The following is a 20,306-nucleotide window of genomic DNA, read 5'->3' on the forward strand; positions in this document are numbered from 1 at the left end:
GTGCAATGGCACAATCTCGGCTCACTGCAACCTCTGCCTCCTGGGTTCAAGCGATTCTCCTGCCTCAGCCTCCTGAGTAGCTGGGATTACAGGTGCTCACCACCACGCCCAGATGTTTTTTGTTGTTGTTGTGTTTTTTTGTATTTTTAGTAGAGACAGGGTTTCACCATGCTGGTCAGGCTGGTCTCGAACTTCTGACCTCGTGATCCGCCCACCTCAGCCTCCCAAAGTGCTGGGATTACAGGCGTGAGCCACCGTGCCCAGATTGCCTGAAAACTATTTTGACCCACTAGGAAATCTGTAAACAGCACTCTATCATCAAGTAGATAGGATACAAATGAGACCCAGCCCAAGCATTTCTTCCTTTGCCATCCATTCCTCAACCAACACTGTAGGTTCAAGAGGCAGAGATTGTGCAAAATTTTTTTTTGTTTGTTTGTTTGTTTTAAAGCAAAACTCAAATATCTGTACTTTAAATGTAACATATAAGTTGAAAGAAAATGGAAGAAGACAATATACCATGCAAACAATAAGCTTACAAAGGCTAGAGTAGTTATTGATAAAGTACACTTCAAGACAAAGCCAGAGATAAAGATGAATATTTCATAAAGAGGTCAGTTCATCAGGAAGACATAACAATTATAAATGTGCATGTGCCCAATAACAGAGTTTCAAAATATACGGAGCAAGAATAGAATTAAAGAAATAGACAAGCTGGGCATGGTGGCTCATGCTTGCAATCCCAGCACTTTGGGAGGCTGAAGTGGGCGGATCGTTTGAGCCCAGGAGTTCAAGACCAGCCTGGGCAACACAGTGAATCCAATATCTAAAGCCGTGTGTAGTGGTGCATGCCTGCAGTCCCAACTACTTGAGAAGCTGAGGTGGGAGGATCACCTGAGCCCAGGGAGTTGGAGAATGCAATGAGCTAAGATCATGCCACTGCACTCCAGCCTGGGCAACAGAGACCCTGTCTCAGAAAAAAAAGAGAGAAGGAAGGAAGAAAGGAAGGAGGGAGGGAGGGAGGGAGGAAGGAAGGAAGGAAGGAAGGAAAGAAGGGAGGGACAATTCCACAATCATAGTTGGAGACTTTAACCTCCCTCAGCAAATGACAGAAAAATAGCCAAAAAAAAAAAAAAAAAAAAAAACCCAAAAAAACTGCCCTCTAGTCTCCTGAACTCTGGCCTGGTCCACCTTCCACAGCACACAGTCTGCCTGTCTTTCCTTCTTCCTTTCCTCCTTTCCTCGTTCCTTCCTTTTATTATAGAAGAGGTACACATTCATTATAGAAAATATAAATTGCCAGATATAAACAACTGACGGAATCATTTTGGTTTAGTCCTTTCCAGAATTTTTTCTATGCATATACACATTTATAAAAAGAGAGAGACCACTAACTTTCCCTGACCAGACTATGGAAAGCCGTTCTCCATCCCATCGCTCTATTTCATTTCCTTCCTAGCTCTTGTTGCCATCAAAACTTATATTATCAATTTTATTGTCTATTTGCTTGGTGTTTCTCCGTCTCCACTAAATATAAGCTCCACCAGTAGCTATTTGTATCTCGTTCACCCACTGCATGCCCAGAGTCTAGAACAGTGCCTGGCACATACATTCATTTACGTACTGTGATCCCTGTCTTCACAGAAATGAGTCTATTAGAGATATATATTAAACAAATAATTACACAATTAATTAACTACAACTAGGGTCAAGTGTTTCAGGCAGCCAATTGCTCTGTCCCCTTCTGGCTCCAAGGACCATTTCCTTACCCTGTGGACAATTTCTGCTGTAAGACTGTGGCCTCCTCTGGAAACTGGAGCTCAGTGGATCCATCCAGAAATGAAGCCCAGGAACAGGTATGTACCTCCAGGCCTGGTTCTCCAAAGTTTTGGGGCCTAGTCAGGCTTGTGGCTACAGTTGTTGCATCCCCTTGTCTTCTCCAGGCCAGAAGAGGCTACAACACTTATAGCTAACTTGTGCAAACTGTCTGCTCCTCTAGTCCCTGCTGGGATCTTTGGCAGGTCTTGACTTGGGGTCTGGCCTTCTTAATGCCTTAACAAGGCCCACCCTATCCCCCAGGCTATGTGTCCTTCAAATTGACAGGCTGGTTTGCAGACTGCTGAAGCTGGGAGCTGCTTTCCTTGTCCCTTCTGCCCTTCCTCAGGACCTCCTGTCTGTCTCTCTCTTTCCAGGAAGATCCCCAGGTTTATTCCCTTGAAGGATACTTCTAGGCTGCTTCCTGCTTGAGGCTGTGTTTTGGGCTTCTTTGTAACCCAAAGAGTGCAGCTAGCTCCTATACTAGTGAAGTTCCACAAAGCTGGCCTCCAGGAAAGCCCCACGAGGCCACAACCCACAGGTATCTCCATCAGAGGAGGTTCAAATGAGGGCCCACACCTTACTCCATTTTGGCAGCCGCCCTAGGAAGCTCTGCCTTTATTTCTTCACCCTCAAGCTTATCACAGTTTGAAGTTTCTCTCTTCACCTCCAAGCTTAGCACAGTGCGGAGTACATAGTAGCACTTAATGAAGGGGATCAATTCAAATCATTAACTCATTTAATAAAAAAACAGTAAATGTCCCAGGCACTGTGCTAACGTTTTACATGAATTCTTGGTATTTCATTTACACAGATGCCAATACAATTTCCATTCTGCAAATGAAGAAAAAGGCCCAGAGAAATTAAGTTACTTCCCAAAGTCACAAAGTTCTGGTATCTCTTTTCATTGCCTGAGATGCAACGGAGCATCGTAGAGGGAAAATGCCAGAAAGCAGGCAGTGCACCAATGAGAACAGGCTCGCGGGAGAACCAAACGGTGGCAAGCTCAGCACGGCCAGTAGCTTTCACCCTCGGTTGCCAAGTCGGCTCCGTTTCCTACAACACCGACCGGAAGCGTTTCTGTCGACCGCGTTTCGAATGAGCACCGCCGGAAGTTTCTCTCGCGGCTTTGCGGGGACAGGGGAGTGGTAGTGGGGGCTGCAGCCGCTGGACACGGGTGCGGAGGTTCGAGGGCCCAGGTGGCTGAAGGGGCCATTAGGAACATCCAAGCGGTGGGACACAGGCAGAACCCCGACTTGACCTGAACCACCCTCGTCCTCTTGGCCCGCCTCTTCACCTCGCCTCCGCTTGGCTCTGGATTGGCCCCGCCCCCTGACCTGGGCCTGGTCCTCCCTCAGGCAGTGACCCTTGACCTCCGGTGGCTCCTCCATCTCTCAGGCGCGATGGCTACGGGCGCGGATGTACGGGACATTCTAGAACTCGGGGGTCCAGAAGGGGATGCAGCCTCTGGGACCATCAGCAAGAAGGACATTATCAACCCGGACAAGGTAGCAGGGGCACCTGAAAGCATTGGCTAGGGGAGAGTAGGGGAGTGAAGATGGGGAGGAGTGACAACAGAAGAGAGATGGGGCAAGGGATGGGTGCTACACTGGGCGATAAAAGGGGTGACATAACAGGACACAGAATGTGTGTCATCTTTGATGGGAGGGAGGAGGTGGGACGTCGTGGGAGACGGTGGGACCAAAAGGGTATGACACCTCTGAGAGACGAGAGGACCAGGCAAGTGTGATTTTTGCTGCAAGATATTGTTGGGGAGAAATCAAGACATTGTAACAGTCTGAGAGTTGGTGGAATGGGGAGGGGACTGCTCTGATTTTGGGGTAGGGTGGTGTCCCTGGGAGTGGGGTTTCTGTGCCTTTACAGTGTGTCAGTTTGCCTGTCATTGACCCTGTAGGTGCTGGTTTTTTCAGGGATTGAGCTGGACTAAAGAATTTTCAGGAAAGGGAGTCTAGGCTGTGGTTCCTTTCTGTGGTTTCCTTCCTCAGAAAAAATCCAAGAAGTCCTCTGAGACACTGACTTTCAAGAGGCCGGAGGGCATGCACCGGGAAGTCTATGCCTTGCTCTACTCTGACAAGAAGCAAGTATTGGAATCCCAAGTCCCCCAGGTTTTGGCCCCTGATTCACCTGCCATGCCTCTAACTCCTAGTTTTCTCTTCCAATTCTCCCCTCCCCAGCCAGGGCTCCTGCTTGCTTAGCAGGATGCAGGGGGACCAGAAGTCTCTTGCTCCAGGTCATGACTTTCTTGCTCTAGGGCAGGGCAGATCAGCTCCCTGGGACACAATCTCTTCAGCACACCTTCTGGTTCTAACCTCCCATCTCCCTAAACCCCACTGCCAGGGACGCACCCCCACTGCTACCCAGTGACACTGCTCAGGGATACCGTACAGTGAAGGCCAAGTTGGGCTCCAAGAAGGTGCGGCCTTGGAAGTGGATGCCATTCACCAACCCAGCCCGCAAGGACGGAGCAATGTTCTTCCACTGGCGACGTGCAGCGGAGGAGGGCAAGGACTATCCCTTTGCCAGGTTCAATAAGGTGAGCTACCTTCATTCGGACACAGGCCAAGGTTGCCCTCCCACTTTGAGCCACTTGTGCAAGCTCTCCAGTCTCCTAGGGTTGGCTCCAGGGGCATGCTCATGCCCAACTGGGATCACCCACCCAGTCCTCGTGGCAAATGCATGCAGGGTAGGACTCCATGGGTCTTTTCTGCCCAGGGGATCCTGTTCTTTCCCGGACCTGCTCTGGTTTTTCATGGCTTTTCTTGGTCTTTCAAATGTTGCTGTTCCTCAGAGCTGTATCCTGGGTACTCTACTCTTCTTGCTCTATACTTCCTTAGTATGAACCCTGTGGCTTTAGTTACCCTCTCTACACGTCACCAATCCAGAGCAGTGGTTCCTTCGCATCCAGTCATTTACTGTCTCTTTCTGAATGCCCCACAGGTACCTTACATCAGGTAGGTACCCTGAACAGAACTCATCATGTTCCCTCTGTCAGTCCCAAATCTGTTCCCCATCTTAGTGAATGGCACCATCTTCCACCCAGTTGCCCAAACCAAAAACTTGGGGGATCGTCCTTGACTTAGTCTTCTCCCTTAGTGCTCACAATATTTAAATCAATAGCAGGACAAAGAAGGTAGGGAAAACAAACATGTAAGGAAATAGATTGAAGTCTTTCAAATAAGAGCCATCAATAACATGAACCAGGATTTGAATGGGTATGAAGTGAGATAAAGAGTGAAGTTGTAGGTGTGTGGCGGGGGTCCTACCTTAGGATGGTCAGGGAGGGCCTCTCAGAATGCGCACAGCGTTTGAGCTAGATGCCAGTGACACATCTATTTATTGAGTCCTGTTGATTCTTTTTCCATAATAAATCACATCTCTGACTATATTCTTCATCCCCTATGCCAGCCCCTTAGTCCAAGCTGAGTTATCTCTGGTCTAGATTACTGTAGCTCAGCAGAGCAGGACCTTCCCAGACTCACCCAGCCAGTGAGAGGCAGAGCTAGATTGGGCGAGGTTTCCTAGTCCATTACTTAAGTCATTGTACAGTGTGGCCTCACAGCTGCTGCAGCCTGGAATAGCCTAGACTTAGAGCCTGAAAGCCTCATTTACCTCTTCTCTAACCAGTCTTTGTCCCCAGGCTGGAGTGTCACTTGTTATAGTCTGTGTATCAAACTTCCCACATGGTACCAAAATTATTCTTTCAGCTGCAGTATGAGCTCTGAGAGGCTAAGACCCCTGCCTGTCATATGCAGCACTGTGTCTCCAGCATAGGTATTGCAGGCCCATGGTAAATATTTGTTGAATGAATGAAAAAATGTCTTCCTGACTTGACTATGAGCTACTTCAGAGGACTGGCTGCACAGTTCCTGAGGGTTTTTTTTTTTTTCTTCTTCTTCTTCTTTGAGACAGGGTCTCTTTTTGTCAGCCAGGCTGGAGTACAGTGGTATGATCTCAGCTCATTGCATCCTCCACCTCCAGGGCTCAAGCGATCCTCCCACCTCAGCCTCCCAAGTAGCTGGGACCACTGGCGTGTACCAAAATGCCTGGCTAATTTCTGTGGTTTTTTTTAGAGACTGGGTTTCACCATGTTTCCCAGGCTGGTCTCAAACTCTTGGGCTCAAGCGATCTGCCCACCTCAGCCTCCCAAAGTGTTGGGATTACAGGCGTGAGCCACTGCAGCTGGTCCTGAGTTGTTGGTTTTTTAGTTAAATTGAATTAAAATGCATAGGAGAAATACGTAACCAAACCTGGCAAACCAGAGAGACTTCCCAGAGGCGATGATGCCTGAGAGCTCGAAAGGCTGAGAAAGTTATCTAGGTAGAAGGAATGTGGAAGTGGAAGGCATTTGAGGCAAGAGCAGAGGTCAAGGGGGAAGTCTGCTATGTTCTAGAAACTGCTAGTCATTTGGCTGCAATTTAGGGTTCATGAGGGACAGTGGCTGTGGGAGGAGGCCAGGTCATTTATTTGCGTGTTCATTAATTGATTTGGTAGACACTGATACGTACAGTGTGCTGAGTCCTAAAGGTGGGAGATGAACTGGACAACCTTGCTCTTGAGGAGTTTGTGAATTATCTAGAAGATGCTTTATCTTAGATGGAGAGCCTCTGAGGATTTTAATAAGGGATAGTTGGGGGTAATGATAAGATACATATTCTGGAACACTAGGACAGTGTGTCTCAAATCATCTGTGGTGAAGGACATTTTTCTGTTTTTATTTCCAATCCATCAGAGACTGATAAAGATAATAAAATTATAAAGACAAAATACAAGTCCATGTTTCCTCATATTAGATTCAACAGCATACAATTACTGTAAAATTGTTAGGTAGTTTTTTAGTGTCTACTTTCAGTTTCCATTCTCATCATAGACCAGGGGTAAGTGTAAACAGCACTTGGTTTGCAGACTATCCTTTAAGTAGCACTGTTCAAAGAGATCACCTTAGCTGCAGATGGAGAATTGATTGGAGGAGGATTGAATGAGGGCAGAGATCAGCAGGGAGGCTATTTCTCTGATCCAGCCAAGTGACAGCGGGTAGGCTGGACTGGGAAGTGGCAACAGAGACAGAAATTTTGGAGGTAAAAGCCACAGATTTGGTCAAGGGGAGTTGGGAGTCAAGGGGAAAGATAGGAATTAAGATGCCTCCCAGGTTTCTGGCTTGAGCAGCTGGGTTGCGTGATGGTGATATTGACTGAAATCTGGACTGGAGAAGATAATGTTTGAGGGAGGGCCAAGAGTTCAGTACTGAGATAAGTTTGAGGTACATGGGGGACCTCCAGTAGGAGATGTCCAAAAGGCGACCAGTTTTCGAGCTGGTTGTGGTCTTTAACTGAGAAGAGAGACTTTCCTGATCTAGTCTAGCATTGACTCCTTCCTTGGGTCTCTGACAGACCCAGCTGGTGGTAGTGCTGTTTGTCTCTGGGGGAGGTCTGTAGGATTGTGGGTATGGGAGAAGCGAGGAAGGGGCATTGGCAGGGCTGCCTATGTTGGGAGTAGGATTCAGGCCCAGCTTCTGTAGAGATGCCTGACCTTGGCAGACTCTGGGGGAGCAGCAAGTCCCACTGTTCCCACTGGGTGGCAGTAGTGCTTCAGACAAGAGTTATATGGACTAGGGGCTGCTGGGCCTTTCTCCAGGTAATTAGCCATCTGTCCTACTCCAGTTGACCTTTGGACTCCACAGAAGCACTTACATGTGGGCCCCTCACCTTAACCATGGGGGCAGGAGTGTGTGTCCCATGACTGAGGCTCTGGAGCTGGAGACAGTGAAGTTGCTCCTGGAATGAATCAGGGGGAGGCTACAGTCCCAAACCCTGCTAGGACCTCTAGTCAAGCAGACAGGTTCTTTCCTCACTCCACGCTGCAGGGACACAGGCCCAGGGGCTGGCAACAACCAGGAGGAGCTGTGGTCACTGGGGGCTGGAGCCTGCTAGACATGACATGATATGGGCATGCCCCTACTGTGTCCCTCTGTGCCAGTAGACTGTGCAGGTGCCTGTGTACTCAGAGCAGGAGTACCAGCTTTATCTCCACGATGATGCTTGGACTAAGGCAGAAACTGATCACCTCTTTGACCTCAGCCGCCGCTTTGACCTGCGTTTTGTTGTTATCCATGACCGGTATGACCACCAGCAGTTCAAGGTGAGCCACTGTGCATCTGCATGTGTGCCTAGCTTCTGGGTCTAGCAGGCCCTTTTATGCCATCTCTTCCACATGCCCCTGAATGTTCATTCCTCTACCCTGTCTTGCTTCTCAGAAGCGTTCTGTGGAAGACCTGAAGGAGCGGTACTACCACATCTGTGCTAAGCTTGCTAATGTGCGGGCTGTGCCAGGCACAGACCTTAAGATACCAGTATTTGATGCTGGGCATGAACGACGGCGGAAGGAACAGCTTGAGCGTCTCTACAACCGGACCCCAGAGCAGGTTAGCCCAAGGCCATATACCTGTCCTCCATGCCCCAAACCCCTTGCCTATTGCCTCCATCCTCTGTACCCCTCAACTCCCACTCCCAGGTCCCCCTGCCTCCCACTGATACCCTATTAACTGCCCCAAGCCCATTCCTACCTCTCATGGGCCATCCCCCCTGCTTTTCATAGCCCTTCACCTCCCTCGTGATCCCTTACTTCTCAGATTCCCTCACAGACACCTCAGCACCCCATCACCTCCGTGTCTACCCTCACTCCTAGAAGTGCCCTCACACACTTTGTATCCCTCACTTTCCCAGGTGGCAGAGGAGGAGTACCTGCTACAGGAGCTGCGCAAGATCGAGGCCCGGAAGAAGGAACGGGAGAAACGCAGCCAGGACCTGCAGAAGCTGATCACAGCAGCAGACACTACTGCAGAGCAGCGGCGCACGGAACGCAAAGCCCCCAAGAAGAAGCTACCCCAGAAAAAGGAGGCTGAGAAGCCGGTGCGGAGGCTCAGCCAGCCCAGCTCAGGGTGGAAGGGTCACCTGGCACAAGGCCCCACCCCGAGTGGAGGGTTCTGAGAGCACCCAGTGCTGATGGGGTGCTGGGACTAACCCTGGGCTCTCCCTGTGACACCTTGATCTCCATAATGCCTTTTCCCCCAGGCTGTTCCTGAGACTGCAGGCATCAAGTTTCCAGACTTCAAGTCTGCAGGTGTCACGCTGCGGAGCCAACGGGTACGTGAGTCACCTCTTTAGCATGTTTGGGCCCTGGGCTCTGCTCTGGGCTCCATGTGGCCCAAACGCTGAAGGCAGGTGGGGATGGAGTGGTAGCAGAGATTGCTGCAGAGGTGGCCTTGCCAGGATCTCAGTGATGTGGCCAGGCTAAGGTCACAGCTTTCACTGTATTCAGCTTCCTGGCTATTTCCTCTTCTGGCCCATAGTTAACCTCCATGTGTTACCGTCTCTTCCACACCTCTTTCCCACTGCCTTTTGTCCCCTTCATCCTAAGCCTCTTGTGGCTGGGAGAGGCTTAGCTTGCCAGCTTTCATTGCAGATGAAGCTGCCCAGCTCTGTGGGACAGAAGAAGATCAAGGCCCTGGAACAGATGCTGCTGGAGCTTGGTGTGGGTGAGTGTGGGGACTGGTCCCCACAGGATGTACCCACCCGAGGCTGTGGATAAAGGCTGGGTAGGGGGAGGGGAGTTCACGTGGCTGGCTCTCTACCACACCTGGGCTCTGCCCCTGTGCTGCCCACCACCTGCCTGCAGAGCTGAGCCCGACACCTACGGAGGAGCTGGTGCACATGTTCAACGAGCTGCGAAGCGACCTGGTGCTGCTGTACGAGCTCAAGCAGGCCTGTGCCAACTGCGAGTATGAGCTGCAAATGCTGCGGCACCGTCACGAGGCACTGGCCCGGGCAGGTGTGCTGGGGGGCCCTGCCACACCAGCATCAGGCCCAGGCCCAGCCTCTGCTGAGCCAGCAGTGACTGAGCCAGGACTTGGCCCTGACCCCAAGGACACCATCATTGATGTGGTGGGCGCACCCCTCACACCCAATTCGGTAAGAGCCTGGACAGGCTGGGAGGCATGCCTTGGCCCTGCGAGTGAACGCATGCACATGGGTGTAGGGGCTCCTCTCCCTCTAGTGCCTGCAGCAGGGATGATCATCACTTCTGTGTGGGTCTGAGACTGAGGGGTAGGAGTGGGTTGACCAGTGGGTGTCTTTGTCCCTGAGCACGTGAAACACATGCACTAAGCCTGACTCAGGCCTTGGGGGTCACTGACCTCAATGCCTTCTGTGTGTCCTCAGAGAAAGCGACGGGAGTCGGCCTCCAGCTCATCTTCTGTGAAGAAAGCCAAGAAGCCGTGAGAGACCCCACGGGGTGTGGGCGACGCTGTTATGTAAATAGAGCTGCTAAGTTGGACCAGGCTGCTTCCTTTTCCTTTCCTTCACTTCTGATGCCCCTAGTGGGAAGGGTGGGCCAGGAGGGGATTGTCACAGCCACTCCACAGGGTGGCAGGTAGGTTTGCCTGTGTTCAGGCCCTTTGCAGCTCTCTGACCACTAACCACTATGAGTTTCACCCAAACTCCTGCACCTCAGAGCACCTGTGGTTTACACTCAAGATGGCTTTGCACACAGCCTGTACTGATAGTCCCCGCACTGCCACAGTTGTGTGCATATTGAGTGAGGGTGTCACAGGTGCTGCAGTGACGGCCAATCACACACAGATGGCCTTGTGCACAGAGGCAGTCTGGAGCATGCTCTACCTACCTTCACATCCTGACAGCTTTGGCTCAGCAGCAGCCTCACACACACAGATGGCTTTGCACACACCCACTGCCTCGTTTCCCCGACTTTATTCAGTGGCACGTTCACAGCGGGGATGGGGGTAGACACAAGGTGGGGCCTGATCTGTCCTGGAGCCCTGGGGGCACCACACACCATGCACTATGGATGGGAGGGGGCACAGGGTGGGGCTTGCTGGCCCCACAGAAGCCTGTGTACCAGGGAGGAGGCGGTGAGTGCCTGGGTTCCCCTAGCCCAGGCCCGCAATGGGAGGGGCTAATACTGGGCTGAGATTGAGGGGTGGGGATGGGGGGCACAAAGTGTCTGCTCCAGAAGGGCCAAGTGGCCAAGCCCTTGCAAGGGCACAAGCCCACGCCAAGGGCACAAGCCCACAGGGCAGCTGGGGGACACTCTGGACGCAGAGCTATGCCACTCTCCCTCTTCCCCTCTGGTGAGGGAGAGGAGGATTCTGGGCTGGGCCAAACAGCTACCCTGTCCTGCCCCATCCTGTCCTCGGCCAATCAGAACGGCTTCGATGTCTGCTTGAAGATGAAGCCTCGATAGGCGAGTGTCTTCATGATGTTGGCAATGTTCTTGCAGTCGTCTAAAAAGGAGAGAAGACATTTAGATCGGCCCCAGATCCTTCCCCTCCATGCCCACAGGTGCTCTTACAAGGGCGGGGGTGGGAAGCAGGGTCAGATTCAGGAGCCACAGGCTTTAGAGAGGGTGGTCCCATCCCCTGGTGGCAGCATCCCTGGCTTCAGGTTGGGCTGGGTGATGCTGGGCCAGCAGGAAGCCTGGTCTCGATGCTTCTCAGTTCCATAATTCATGCTGGAAATTGGCCAGCATGTCCCGCCCCAGCCCCAGCGGTGATGTATGGGCACCGTCGCAGTAAGAAAAAGGCAGAGTAAATGTGTAATTTCTCCCTTGACGGCCCCCGGCTGCTGGGCGATCCTTCTTGTTGCCGCCGCGTGGGGACGGCCCGTCCGCCACACTCCGTCTTCCCGCCACCCGCCTTGATGTCTCCATTTCATTACTGGGCGGCCATTCATCACACCCACGGCCAGGGTGACTTTGCCGGCACTTTCGTGTGTGTGGAAGATGTGACCCAGGCCATAATCACTAGTGACAAGGCACAAGGCTCGGCACTGCTGGCCCAGGGCCCTGGGAAACACACCTGCCCTGTGTCCTGGGCTTGTGTGCTCAAACAGCAACTTGCCTGGGCACCTGTTCCTGTGCAGCTCTGATAGGATGGGGAGGGTTCAGATTTGTGGTTCTCCTCATAGCCTTGGCCATCAGCCCTCTACCAGACACTCCTGTATACGTCGGCGGAAGCCCTGCCTCTGTCCTAGTAGGCTCAAAGTGGGTGCTAGTCCCTTTTTGGGCCCTGTTTCTGCCCATACGTTGTGGAATATGTCTGCCTGTATTAGACTCTATCACAAACAGTTTCTCCAGTATTGGATGCTTTCAACAGTCCTAGAACCCTGGAGGCTGCAGGATCAGGCCTCTGGGGCCTCAGTATCATGGACATGGGCCAGGATTTGTTTCACCACTGCCACCACCAGCAGGAAGTGCACCTGCCCAGAGCTTATTCCACTAGAGGAAGCCTAGGAGAGAAGCAGCCTGAGTGCCTTGAGTTTTTCTATTCAGCTGCCCACGCAGCCACCAACTCATTATCCCCTCACCTGCCTCTTCTCCCATCTCCCTTAGATGCTCCTGGGCCATAACCAGGGCCTCAGCCACCACCAGCCTTCATAGGATCGATGATGCTGTGATTGTAGAAATATTGTACATCAATGTCATAATCAAGTGTGGGGGGTAGTAAGGTCAAGGTGGGGTCAGGAATCCTCTGCCTGTCAAGGCCCACCTTTGCCAGGACCTTAGCCTAGGAAGGGGACCCTCCAGCACTAGACAAGGGCAGTAGGAGGCGCAGTCTCTGGTCGGCCCACACCCTGCATCACTAGCCAGATCCTAGCTCTACGGAGCCTGCTTTGGGCAGGCAAGTCAGACAGGGTCCTGTCTTGCAGAGCTCAGTGTGGATGTACCTGCAGTGGATGTGGGCATGGAGAGGTGACACCTTCCCCCAGGGACTCAGGAAGCCGTATGGGCTGGTCTGAGGCAGAACAGTAGGAAGACAGATGGGTGGGTAGTGGCGGCCATGGCAACTCCAGACGTGACCCATCCCCGTGGTTTATGGGCCGGACACGCACCCCGCTCAGCTGAGGCCCCATCATTTGTCTCTCTTAGTGTGTGCGCCTGTGCTGTGGGGGTAGAGGGTGGAGGAGGGAGGGGCTGTGCTAGGCAGTTGACAGGAAGGGGCCTAAGAGGGGGAGGGGTTAGGATGGGGCCCATGAGCTGTGGTGGTGCCAGTAGAGGGACTATGATAGGGTGATTTTCTTCCCAAATAAGTCTGGCCCTATCAGGGCACCTCCAATCCTTCCTGTCTCCTGTACCCTAGGGACCATGGCCGCTGTGCATATTAAGAATAAGTCCCCTCGTTATCTGCAATTACCCAGCGGCCACACACCTCATTTCTTCCAGCAGAAAAGAAAATTAGTTTTCTATTGACTTCATCTGGCTCCTCCCTCATTGCTGGACAGATCATTCAATTTGCTTCCCCTGGCCCAAGTGAATGTCCCAGCCCCAACCCCCAGGCCACCAGCCATCCAGTGGGCAAGCACTGATCTCCCACCTGTGCCTGGCCCTGTGCTGGGAGAGGGTCCCCATGTCCCAATCTCTGTCCTTGACCTCTTCCCCACTCTACACACTGGATGACTTCATCTAGTGAGTTTAGGCTACCCCCTGAAGATCACCGTCTCCAGCCTGGACAGCTCCTGGGCTCCACACCACATATTCCTGAACATCTCTTTCTAGATAAACCCTAAACGTCCAATCATGGGCTAATTTTCTCTCCAAGCTGCTTCTTACCCCTCAACCTGCTATGTTCTCCGTCCCAGTGAATGGCACCATAATCCACCCAAAATGCCCAAAGAAGAAATCTGAGAGTCATGTTGCCACTTTGCCCTCTCCCTCACTCTCCAAATCTAATCAAGTATGAACTTCTGCAGATTTTCTCTTCTTATTCTCTGCCTAATCATCTTGTATTACAACAGCTGTCCTCTTTCTCCCTCAAATTCATTTTCTTACAGCCAAAGTGATTTTTCTTACATAAATCTGATCATGTTCTTCCTTAAAGCCATTCAATGGCTCTCCTTGCCCTCAGTTTAAAGTCTACACTCTGTAATGTGCCTTAAAGACTCCACAAAAATTGATCCCTGCTATTTCTGGTCTCTGCCATGCTCAACCCTCAATCCCTGGACTCTAAAGGACCCCCACTCACTGTTTTCTGAAAATGACAAAGTGGGTTTTGGAGACAGAAAGACATGTTTCCAATCTAAACTTCACCCACTGGCTGCATAACACGCAGCAAGGGCTTAGCGTCTCTAATACTTAGGTTCCTCTACTAGGGTGATTATGGCCTTGCTGTTATTGTGAGGACTGAACAAGGTGTTGCACCCGTATCTTTGCACATGCTGTTCTTTATGCTTGGAATACCTCCTCTTTCTGAAGAAAAGGCAAGGAAGCTAGTTTTCTGGAGGACCTAGTGGTGAGAAAGTGTATACAACTGATAGCACAGATGCCTGATAGGGGCCGGCAGACTTGGTGAAACCAGATTGGCATTCACTCCAAATTCTGACTTCAGATCCTGTTTACTGGGTATTTCTGGAGTCTAACTTGTTGCAGTTGGCCCACTACAATAAAGAGAGACCAGGGAAAGGAAGAAATTTGCTCCAGTTCACCTAGCGTCAGTGGAATGGCAGCCATGGACTTCCAGCTCCAGGGTCTTTTTCCAGTCCTTGAAGCCTTGATCATTTTTTTTTTTTTTTTTTTAAAGTCTATGGCCCTACTAGAAAGTGAGAAAGCTTGGCAGAAGCACTAGAGACAGATCTGGGGCTTTTAATAGGCCAAAAATTCAGAGAGAGCGAGCAGCAGGGTGAGTCTGGTGGCAACATAGTCTCTTGGAAAGTTTTCTGCTTGAAGCTCTGGGGGCCACCTGGGTTAGCAGGCTTGCCTTCTAGCACCTCTCATTGAGCTATGGAGGCCAGCAAGAAGCTGCTGTAGGGTGGGAGTGGGGTGGCAGGGAGCACAGCCTTGCACCCACAATAGAGGCCTCCAAGAGTAGGTCTACCTCACCTTCAAATTCTAGAAGGCTAACCTTTGGTTTTGTTTCATTTTGTTTTGTTTTGAGACAGTCTCGCTCTGTTACCCAGGCGGGAGTGCAGTGGCGTGACCTCAGCTCACTGCAACCTCTGCCTCCAATTCTTGTACCTCGGCCTCCCAAAGGGCTGGGATTATAGGCATGAGCACCTTCCTGGCCAGGCTAACCTGTTTTTATGTTTCTGCAGGATCATCAATTTGTGACAAGATGACCCTCTCCTCTTTTTTGGGGCATTAATATTCTCAGTGTTGGAAATATTTTTATATTGCCAGGACCATAATGTGAGGAGTGCAGCTGCATAAATCCCTGAGAGAAGATTAGTGGGGCTAGCACCTAACAAGGAAGGATAAGCTTGTTGGCTGGGCCCAAGGACAGTCAAATGTCTGCCTGACAAAGAATCTGCACACAGAAGAGTTGTTCAGATCACTTAGGACACCCAGAAAGAGCTCACAAAGGGCAAACAACCTGAGGCTGATATTCTCCATTAGTGATACTTACCTGGGAACTGAGTGATAGTGGACAGGAAGCAGGGCCTAGGCTAGGGAGACCCTCAGGAGGAAGGGGACCCAAGAAGTGAGAAGTCCATTCATTCATGTACTCATTCATTCAGCAAACATGCACTGACACCTTCTGTATGTTCAGTGATCTTGTACTGTAATGCTTCTGAGGGATGTGCAAGACTCTGTAGCTCCCTGCCCTCAAGGAACTCAAAGACAGCCCTATCAGGTGTGCAGTGCTATGAGAAAAGGATGCATGGAAAAGTAATCTAGTTCTGTTTGAGGATTAGGAAAAGACTCCAGAGTTGTTAAGCAGAGGTCTTAGGGGATGGGGGAGGGAGCTAGCCCACCCAGTTAGGGTTGGGGTGAGGAAGGTGTTCTCAGCATAGGCACATTTATGGAGGTGAAATGTGGAGTGTCCAAAAAAAATTAAGTTTATCAGATGGGTGGGGGGGATGAAGAATCAGAAGGGAGTGTCAAGAGATGAAGCTGGTGGTCAGTGACTGACTAAAGGGAATCCTGAAGAACCCAAATGCTAAACTAAGGAGCTTAAGATGTTAATATTCTGAGAATGATGGACATTAACATGTTTAAGAAGGGGAATGACAGTACCAGATCTGTGTTTCAGAATTATCATCCTAGATGTGAGGACAGGATTAGAAGGATTAACCCTGAAGGCAGACAGATCAATTAGCAGATTGTACCGTGGTCCAGACCAGAAATAATGGCCCAGAACTAGGCCAGTGGCAGTGGAAATGGAGAAGATCTATTGAAGATGTGGGGGAAGTGGATGGAGGTAAGAGAATTTTTAGGAAATAGAATGAGCAAGCCTTAATGGGGGGATTAGGATGGCAAAGGGAGAGCATCTAGGATCTCAGTGCCACTCACTGAGATAAGGCATACCAGGGAAGATGCAAATTTGGGGCAGTGATGAACTTAGCTTTGGATAAGTTAAGTCATATTCCTATGGGACATCTAAATTTGTCAGGCATTTCTTTACGGTTTCTAGGCTAATGTCTTCTCTATCTCAGCATTATTAAACACACACACACACACAACTATCCTATGTTTTCTTCTAATACTTTCAGTTTTTTTATATTAACTTTTTAATCTGTCTGGAATTTATTTTTGTGTGTGGTAAGAAATAAAAACTCTAACTTTTTTCCCCCAATAGCCAATTGTCCTACCACCACTGACTGAACTGTCTACACTTTCCCCATCCTTTTGAAATGACACCTCTATCATATATACAATTCCCATACATGTGTCTGTTGGAGGCAGGAGAGAATGTATGTGAAATGATCAAAGAAGCCAATCAAACTAGGGGAACAGGAGGAACAGTAGGGTGGCAAGCTGCTGATCTTATGGGACTAAGAGGCAGTGTGGCCTAAAGGAGCATGCAGACACATCCTGAGGTCTGCTGGAGTCTCCACAGGCCTCCTGCCTGTGGAATGCTTAGCTTGGTAACGCACTTTATTAGTGATCTTCAGGACATGGTGAGGAATGGGGCGAGAGTCCATGGAACAGGGACCAGCAGAGATAGGGTAGGGTAGGTGGGAGGGGGCATGGAAAACAGTGCAAGGAGTAGGAACCATGCATGGTAAGGGTGACACAGCAGGATCCCTGGGTGTGTCCACATTCTAGACCCTCAACTATTGCCACATCTGTCTGTCTAGACATCCTGGCAGCAGTAATGGCCTAGGTCTGCTTGACACAGGACTGCCAGATTAAATGTAGCCCCAGCTCCATACAGGACATAATTATTTTTTTTTAATACTAAAAATTATTTATCTGAAATTCAAATTTAGTGTTCTGTATTATTTGTAACCCTGTATTATCTGGCAACTCTGTGATGGGGACCCAACAGCTGGGTGCAGTTTAAGGTTTAGCATCAAATGTTAGCTTAGAAGGAAGATGGAGGCCAAGACAGTGAGTTTAGGACTGACACAGCATACAGCCCCAGTATATCCTGCTTCTGGGTTTGAATCCAAACTCCACCACTCAGTAACCATGTGAACTTGAGCAAGTTCCTGAATTCTATTTAACTTCTCTTTGTTTTGGTTTCTTCTTCTCTAAAATGGGAATAATAATAATTATAGCAATAACTTCCCTCAGCTCACTGCAAGCTCCGCCTCCCAGGTTCACGCCATTCTCCTGCCTCAGCCTCCCAAGTAGCTGGGACTACAGGCGCCCGCCACCTCGCCCGGCTAATTTTTGTATTTTTAAGAAAAACGGGGTTTCACCGTGTTAGCCAGGATGGTCTCGATCTCCTGACCTCGTGATCCGCCCGTCTCGGCCTCCCAAAGTGCTGGGATTACAGGCGTGAGCCACCGCGCCCGGCCCTCAAAGTGTTGTTAAAAAGATGAAATGAGTTATTTGTGAAGTGCTTAAAACAGTAGCTCGGTTAGTTATCATTTTTGTAATTCCAATAACATCTAAAAATAATGTTACTCCAACAATAATATCCTGATATCCCCACCCCCCCCTTGTCTCAGACATGGCCTACACAGTCCCGAGCCCCCATTCACGGCCACCTTGGCCCACCTGACACACTTCCTAGACACACTCCCTTCTCCCCACAGCCATGGCTCCCATAGCTTCCTCCCCTTCCCCCAGACAGGGTCCTTACAGCCTCCACTCCAAAGTGACCCCTTTCAGCCCCTCCCCTCAGCCCCCTCCACCCCACCGAGGTGCCTGGAGGTGCCACAGGCTGATGGTGAAGGATGACAATGGTTCCACAATAAGGGGAAAAGGCAATTTCATCTTGATTAGCAGGCGATTTCTCTCACCGTAATAAGCGCGCTCCAAATAATTAGCGTGTTTTACGTAATAATGAAATTACAGAAATGCAGTCCACTTATTCAAACAACTCACCATTACCATATTTTTAAATATTAGACTTAATTAGAGTTTATCACTTCAGAGAAGTATGCGGACCGAAGATGTTTTTAAAAAAATCCTCATAAAGTGTTTATTAAGCGCTGGTAAAGCTGGGATAATGATGTGTTTGGAAATTAAGGCAATCAAACACTTACCGCCACTCCTGGAGGCCAGGCATGGAAATGAGGCCATTACACGCCCATTACCCGCCAGCTCACAGCCACTTGGGGGCAGTGGGGTTGGGGGGGGATGTGCCTGGCCGGGAGGGCACGGTGCCCGGAAACCCCTTTGCTAGCATCCCAGAACTGCCTGACCAGTAAGCACAGCATCAAACCCCTTATGTCACTTATAGTGCATTTGGCCACCAGGAACTCAACTCAGATTTGGCCAAGGGACAGGATTGGTCCCAAATGCCAAAGATGATACCCAAAGCCAACCCTTATCCAGACTCCCAGGCTTGGCAGGACATGTCAGCTTCATTCAAACCCCAATACAGAATGAGGACAGAAACCACACTGGGTAGCCAGGGAGGTCCACATGAAGAGGTGGAGGGAGGATCCCACCTGCTGGCTCCAGCCCTGCAGAGGAAGCTACAGGCCCAGACCAGGTGACCACTCCCAAGTCTCGGCCACACAGGAGGAGGTAGCTGGAGTGATGGGAAGAAACTGAGGAATTGTGCTGTGAGCCAAAAAGGGAGAAGAGTCAGGCGCCAGGCTCAAGACAGACATGGGGCCAGAACCTGGATCAGGGAAAGCAGGCAAGAACGGTGGCAGGGAGAGTGGCTGGTGGCTCCGGGCCCCATTTATCCCGGTGAATAACTAATTCTAGAATTTATAGTGCTGCGTTTTTGTTCTGTGGCCATTTATATCTGCGAGGGAAGGAAATGAAGAGGCAGCACGGACGCCACATCTTTCTGTGTTATTGCTTGTCTGCCATTTGCAAATCATTATTAATTGTGGGCCCTGGTGGCAGGCTGGGTGGGGGCCGGGCTGGGTACATCCACATAGCTCTTCATCAAGGACCCCAGCCGCTGCCCCAGAGAGCCAATTACCCCGCCCTGATTGGGATCAGATAAAGAGGGAATTTTTACAAATTAGGGAATAAATAGAATTTCCACACAGGGCGCGGGCAGGACCTGAGAGGCTATAATGAAAAACCATCCGTCACCATCAGTGCGGCCTGGGCACGCAGCCCCGGCACTCCCTCCCTTGTGGGCTCGCCCTAATGCTCAGGGGCCTGGGCGTACAGGTCTAAGGACACCCCCAACCCTTCCAAGGCCTGGAAGTGGGAGCGAAGTTCTCAGGGGGTGCATACACCCTTTGGGCTGAAAATGCTTGGGCCCTAGCTCTGGCCTGGCCCTAATGCTGCCTCTTCCTTTCCCTACCGCTCCCTTCCTCAGGCTCTTGGGAAGGAGGCGACTGAGGCAGTCCTGAGAAAGACCAGAGTTGGGGCCCATAGGGCAAAGACCACATCCATGTCCCCACAGCCATGGCAACCCTAGGGCAGAGCCCCAGCCCCATGGACCACTCACTCAACTCCCATTAGCGCTCCTCCCCTTGGATCATTAAATATGTATATCTTATTACACGCCTTGTTAGAGTATCGAGCTCTATTGACTGATGATAAATCCCGAGCCTCGTCCTGGCCATAAATTTATCTGGAGATGATGAAGACTCAATAATCTAGTCAGGCAGATAATATCATCGGGCCTTAAAAAAGATCATTACATTATATGTCAGAATTAAAAGTGAAATACGCCGTAGTAACAGGGCGGCTGCTCTGGCCATTACAGAGGATGCCCACCTCCCCCACCTCAATCCCAGCCAAGGCCCCATCCAGGTAGAGGGGCCAGGAAGCCTCACCTTCCTCCTGGTCTGGGATGCCACAACTAGAACTGCCAAGTTATAGCCAGATCACCTATGGCCAAGTAAAGGGAACCCACACAGGGAGGGGTTGGCTACTGAGAACAGCTGAGCTGATCTGCCACACCTGGCAGCCTCATCAGTCTTCTGGGCCCTGTAGTGGTTCCAACAGGAACGTGTCAGGGCCTTACCCTCTTCCAGAATGGCCTGAACTACCAGGACAGATTCCTTGTAAAATGAGGATACTGAGATACAGAGAGGTTATGCCACTTGCCTGTGCTGCCCCAGGTACCTGGAAAGTACCAGGACCTGTGACCCGGC

General features: G+C 50.6%; 2 protein-coding genes across 13 annotated transcripts in view; one reads left to right on the forward strand and one right to left on the reverse strand.

Annotated features, from left to right (window-relative positions):
- Positions 1-2,896: 2,896 nt before the first annotated feature.
- On the forward strand, positions 2,897-19,918 carry DMAP1 (DNA methyltransferase 1 associated protein 1). Of its 5 annotated transcripts, XM_011946002.1 has the most exons (13): positions 2,905-2,992; positions 3,174-3,323; positions 3,822-3,913; positions 4,011-4,088; positions 4,174-4,369; positions 7,813-7,971; positions 8,087-8,254; positions 8,556-8,741; positions 8,904-8,975; positions 9,295-9,367; positions 9,508-9,800; positions 10,050-10,141; positions 19,523-19,918. In XM_011946002.1, the coding sequence occupies exons 2-12, from the start codon at positions 3,219-3,221 to the stop codon at positions 10,107-10,109; spliced, it is 1,482 nt and encodes a 493-aa protein (XP_011801392.1). In that variant the 5' UTR covers positions 2,905-2,992; positions 3,174-3,218; the 3' UTR covers positions 10,110-10,141; positions 19,523-19,918. The 5 variants fall into 5 exon arrangements, with proteins under 5 accessions (XP_011801401.1, XP_011801392.1, XP_011801427.1 ...); XM_011946011.1 differs by lacking the exons at positions 4,011-4,088; positions 19,523-19,918 and having other exon boundaries at positions 2,897-2,992; positions 10,050-10,169; XM_011946037.1 differs by lacking the exons at positions 4,011-4,088; positions 19,523-19,918 and having other exon boundaries at positions 7,843-7,971; positions 10,050-10,169.
- ERI3 (ERI1 exoribonuclease family member 3) overlaps positions 10,580-20,306 on the reverse strand; it is a 137,914-nt gene continuing 128,187 nt past the window's right edge. For all 8 annotated transcript variants that reach the window (XM_011945961.1, XM_011945936.1, XM_011945983.1 and 5 more), the window contains one exon: positions 10,580-11,131. In XM_011945961.1, the coding sequence (XP_011801351.1) occupies positions 11,049-11,131 (83 nt within the window). In that variant the 3' untranslated portion in view covers positions 10,580-11,048. The remainder of the gene's footprint in view (positions 11,132-20,306) is intronic.

Source organism: Colobus angolensis, unplaced genomic scaffold, assembly GCF_000951035.1.
Source record: "Colobus angolensis palliatus isolate OR3802 unplaced genomic scaffold, Cang.pa_1.0 Scaffold106, whole genome shotgun sequence".
NCBI classification, from domain to species: Eukaryota; Metazoa; Chordata; class Mammalia; order Primates; family Cercopithecidae; genus Colobus; species Colobus angolensis.

Excerpts from the sequence above, each read along its gene's own strand:
- DMAP1 (XM_011946002.1), top strand. The coding sequence starts at position 3,219 with ATGGCTACGGGCGCGGATGTACGGGACATTCTAGAACTCGGGGGTCCA. Across the intron at positions 7,972-8,086 it reads ATGACCACCAGCAGTTCAAG|AAGCGTTCTGTGGAAGACCT; the intron begins GTGAGCCACTGT and ends CTTGCTTCTCAG. Across the intron at positions 9,368-9,507 it reads GCTGCTGGAGCTTGGTGTGG|AGCTGAGCCCGACACCTACG; the intron begins GTGAGTGTGGGG and ends ACCTGCCTGCAG.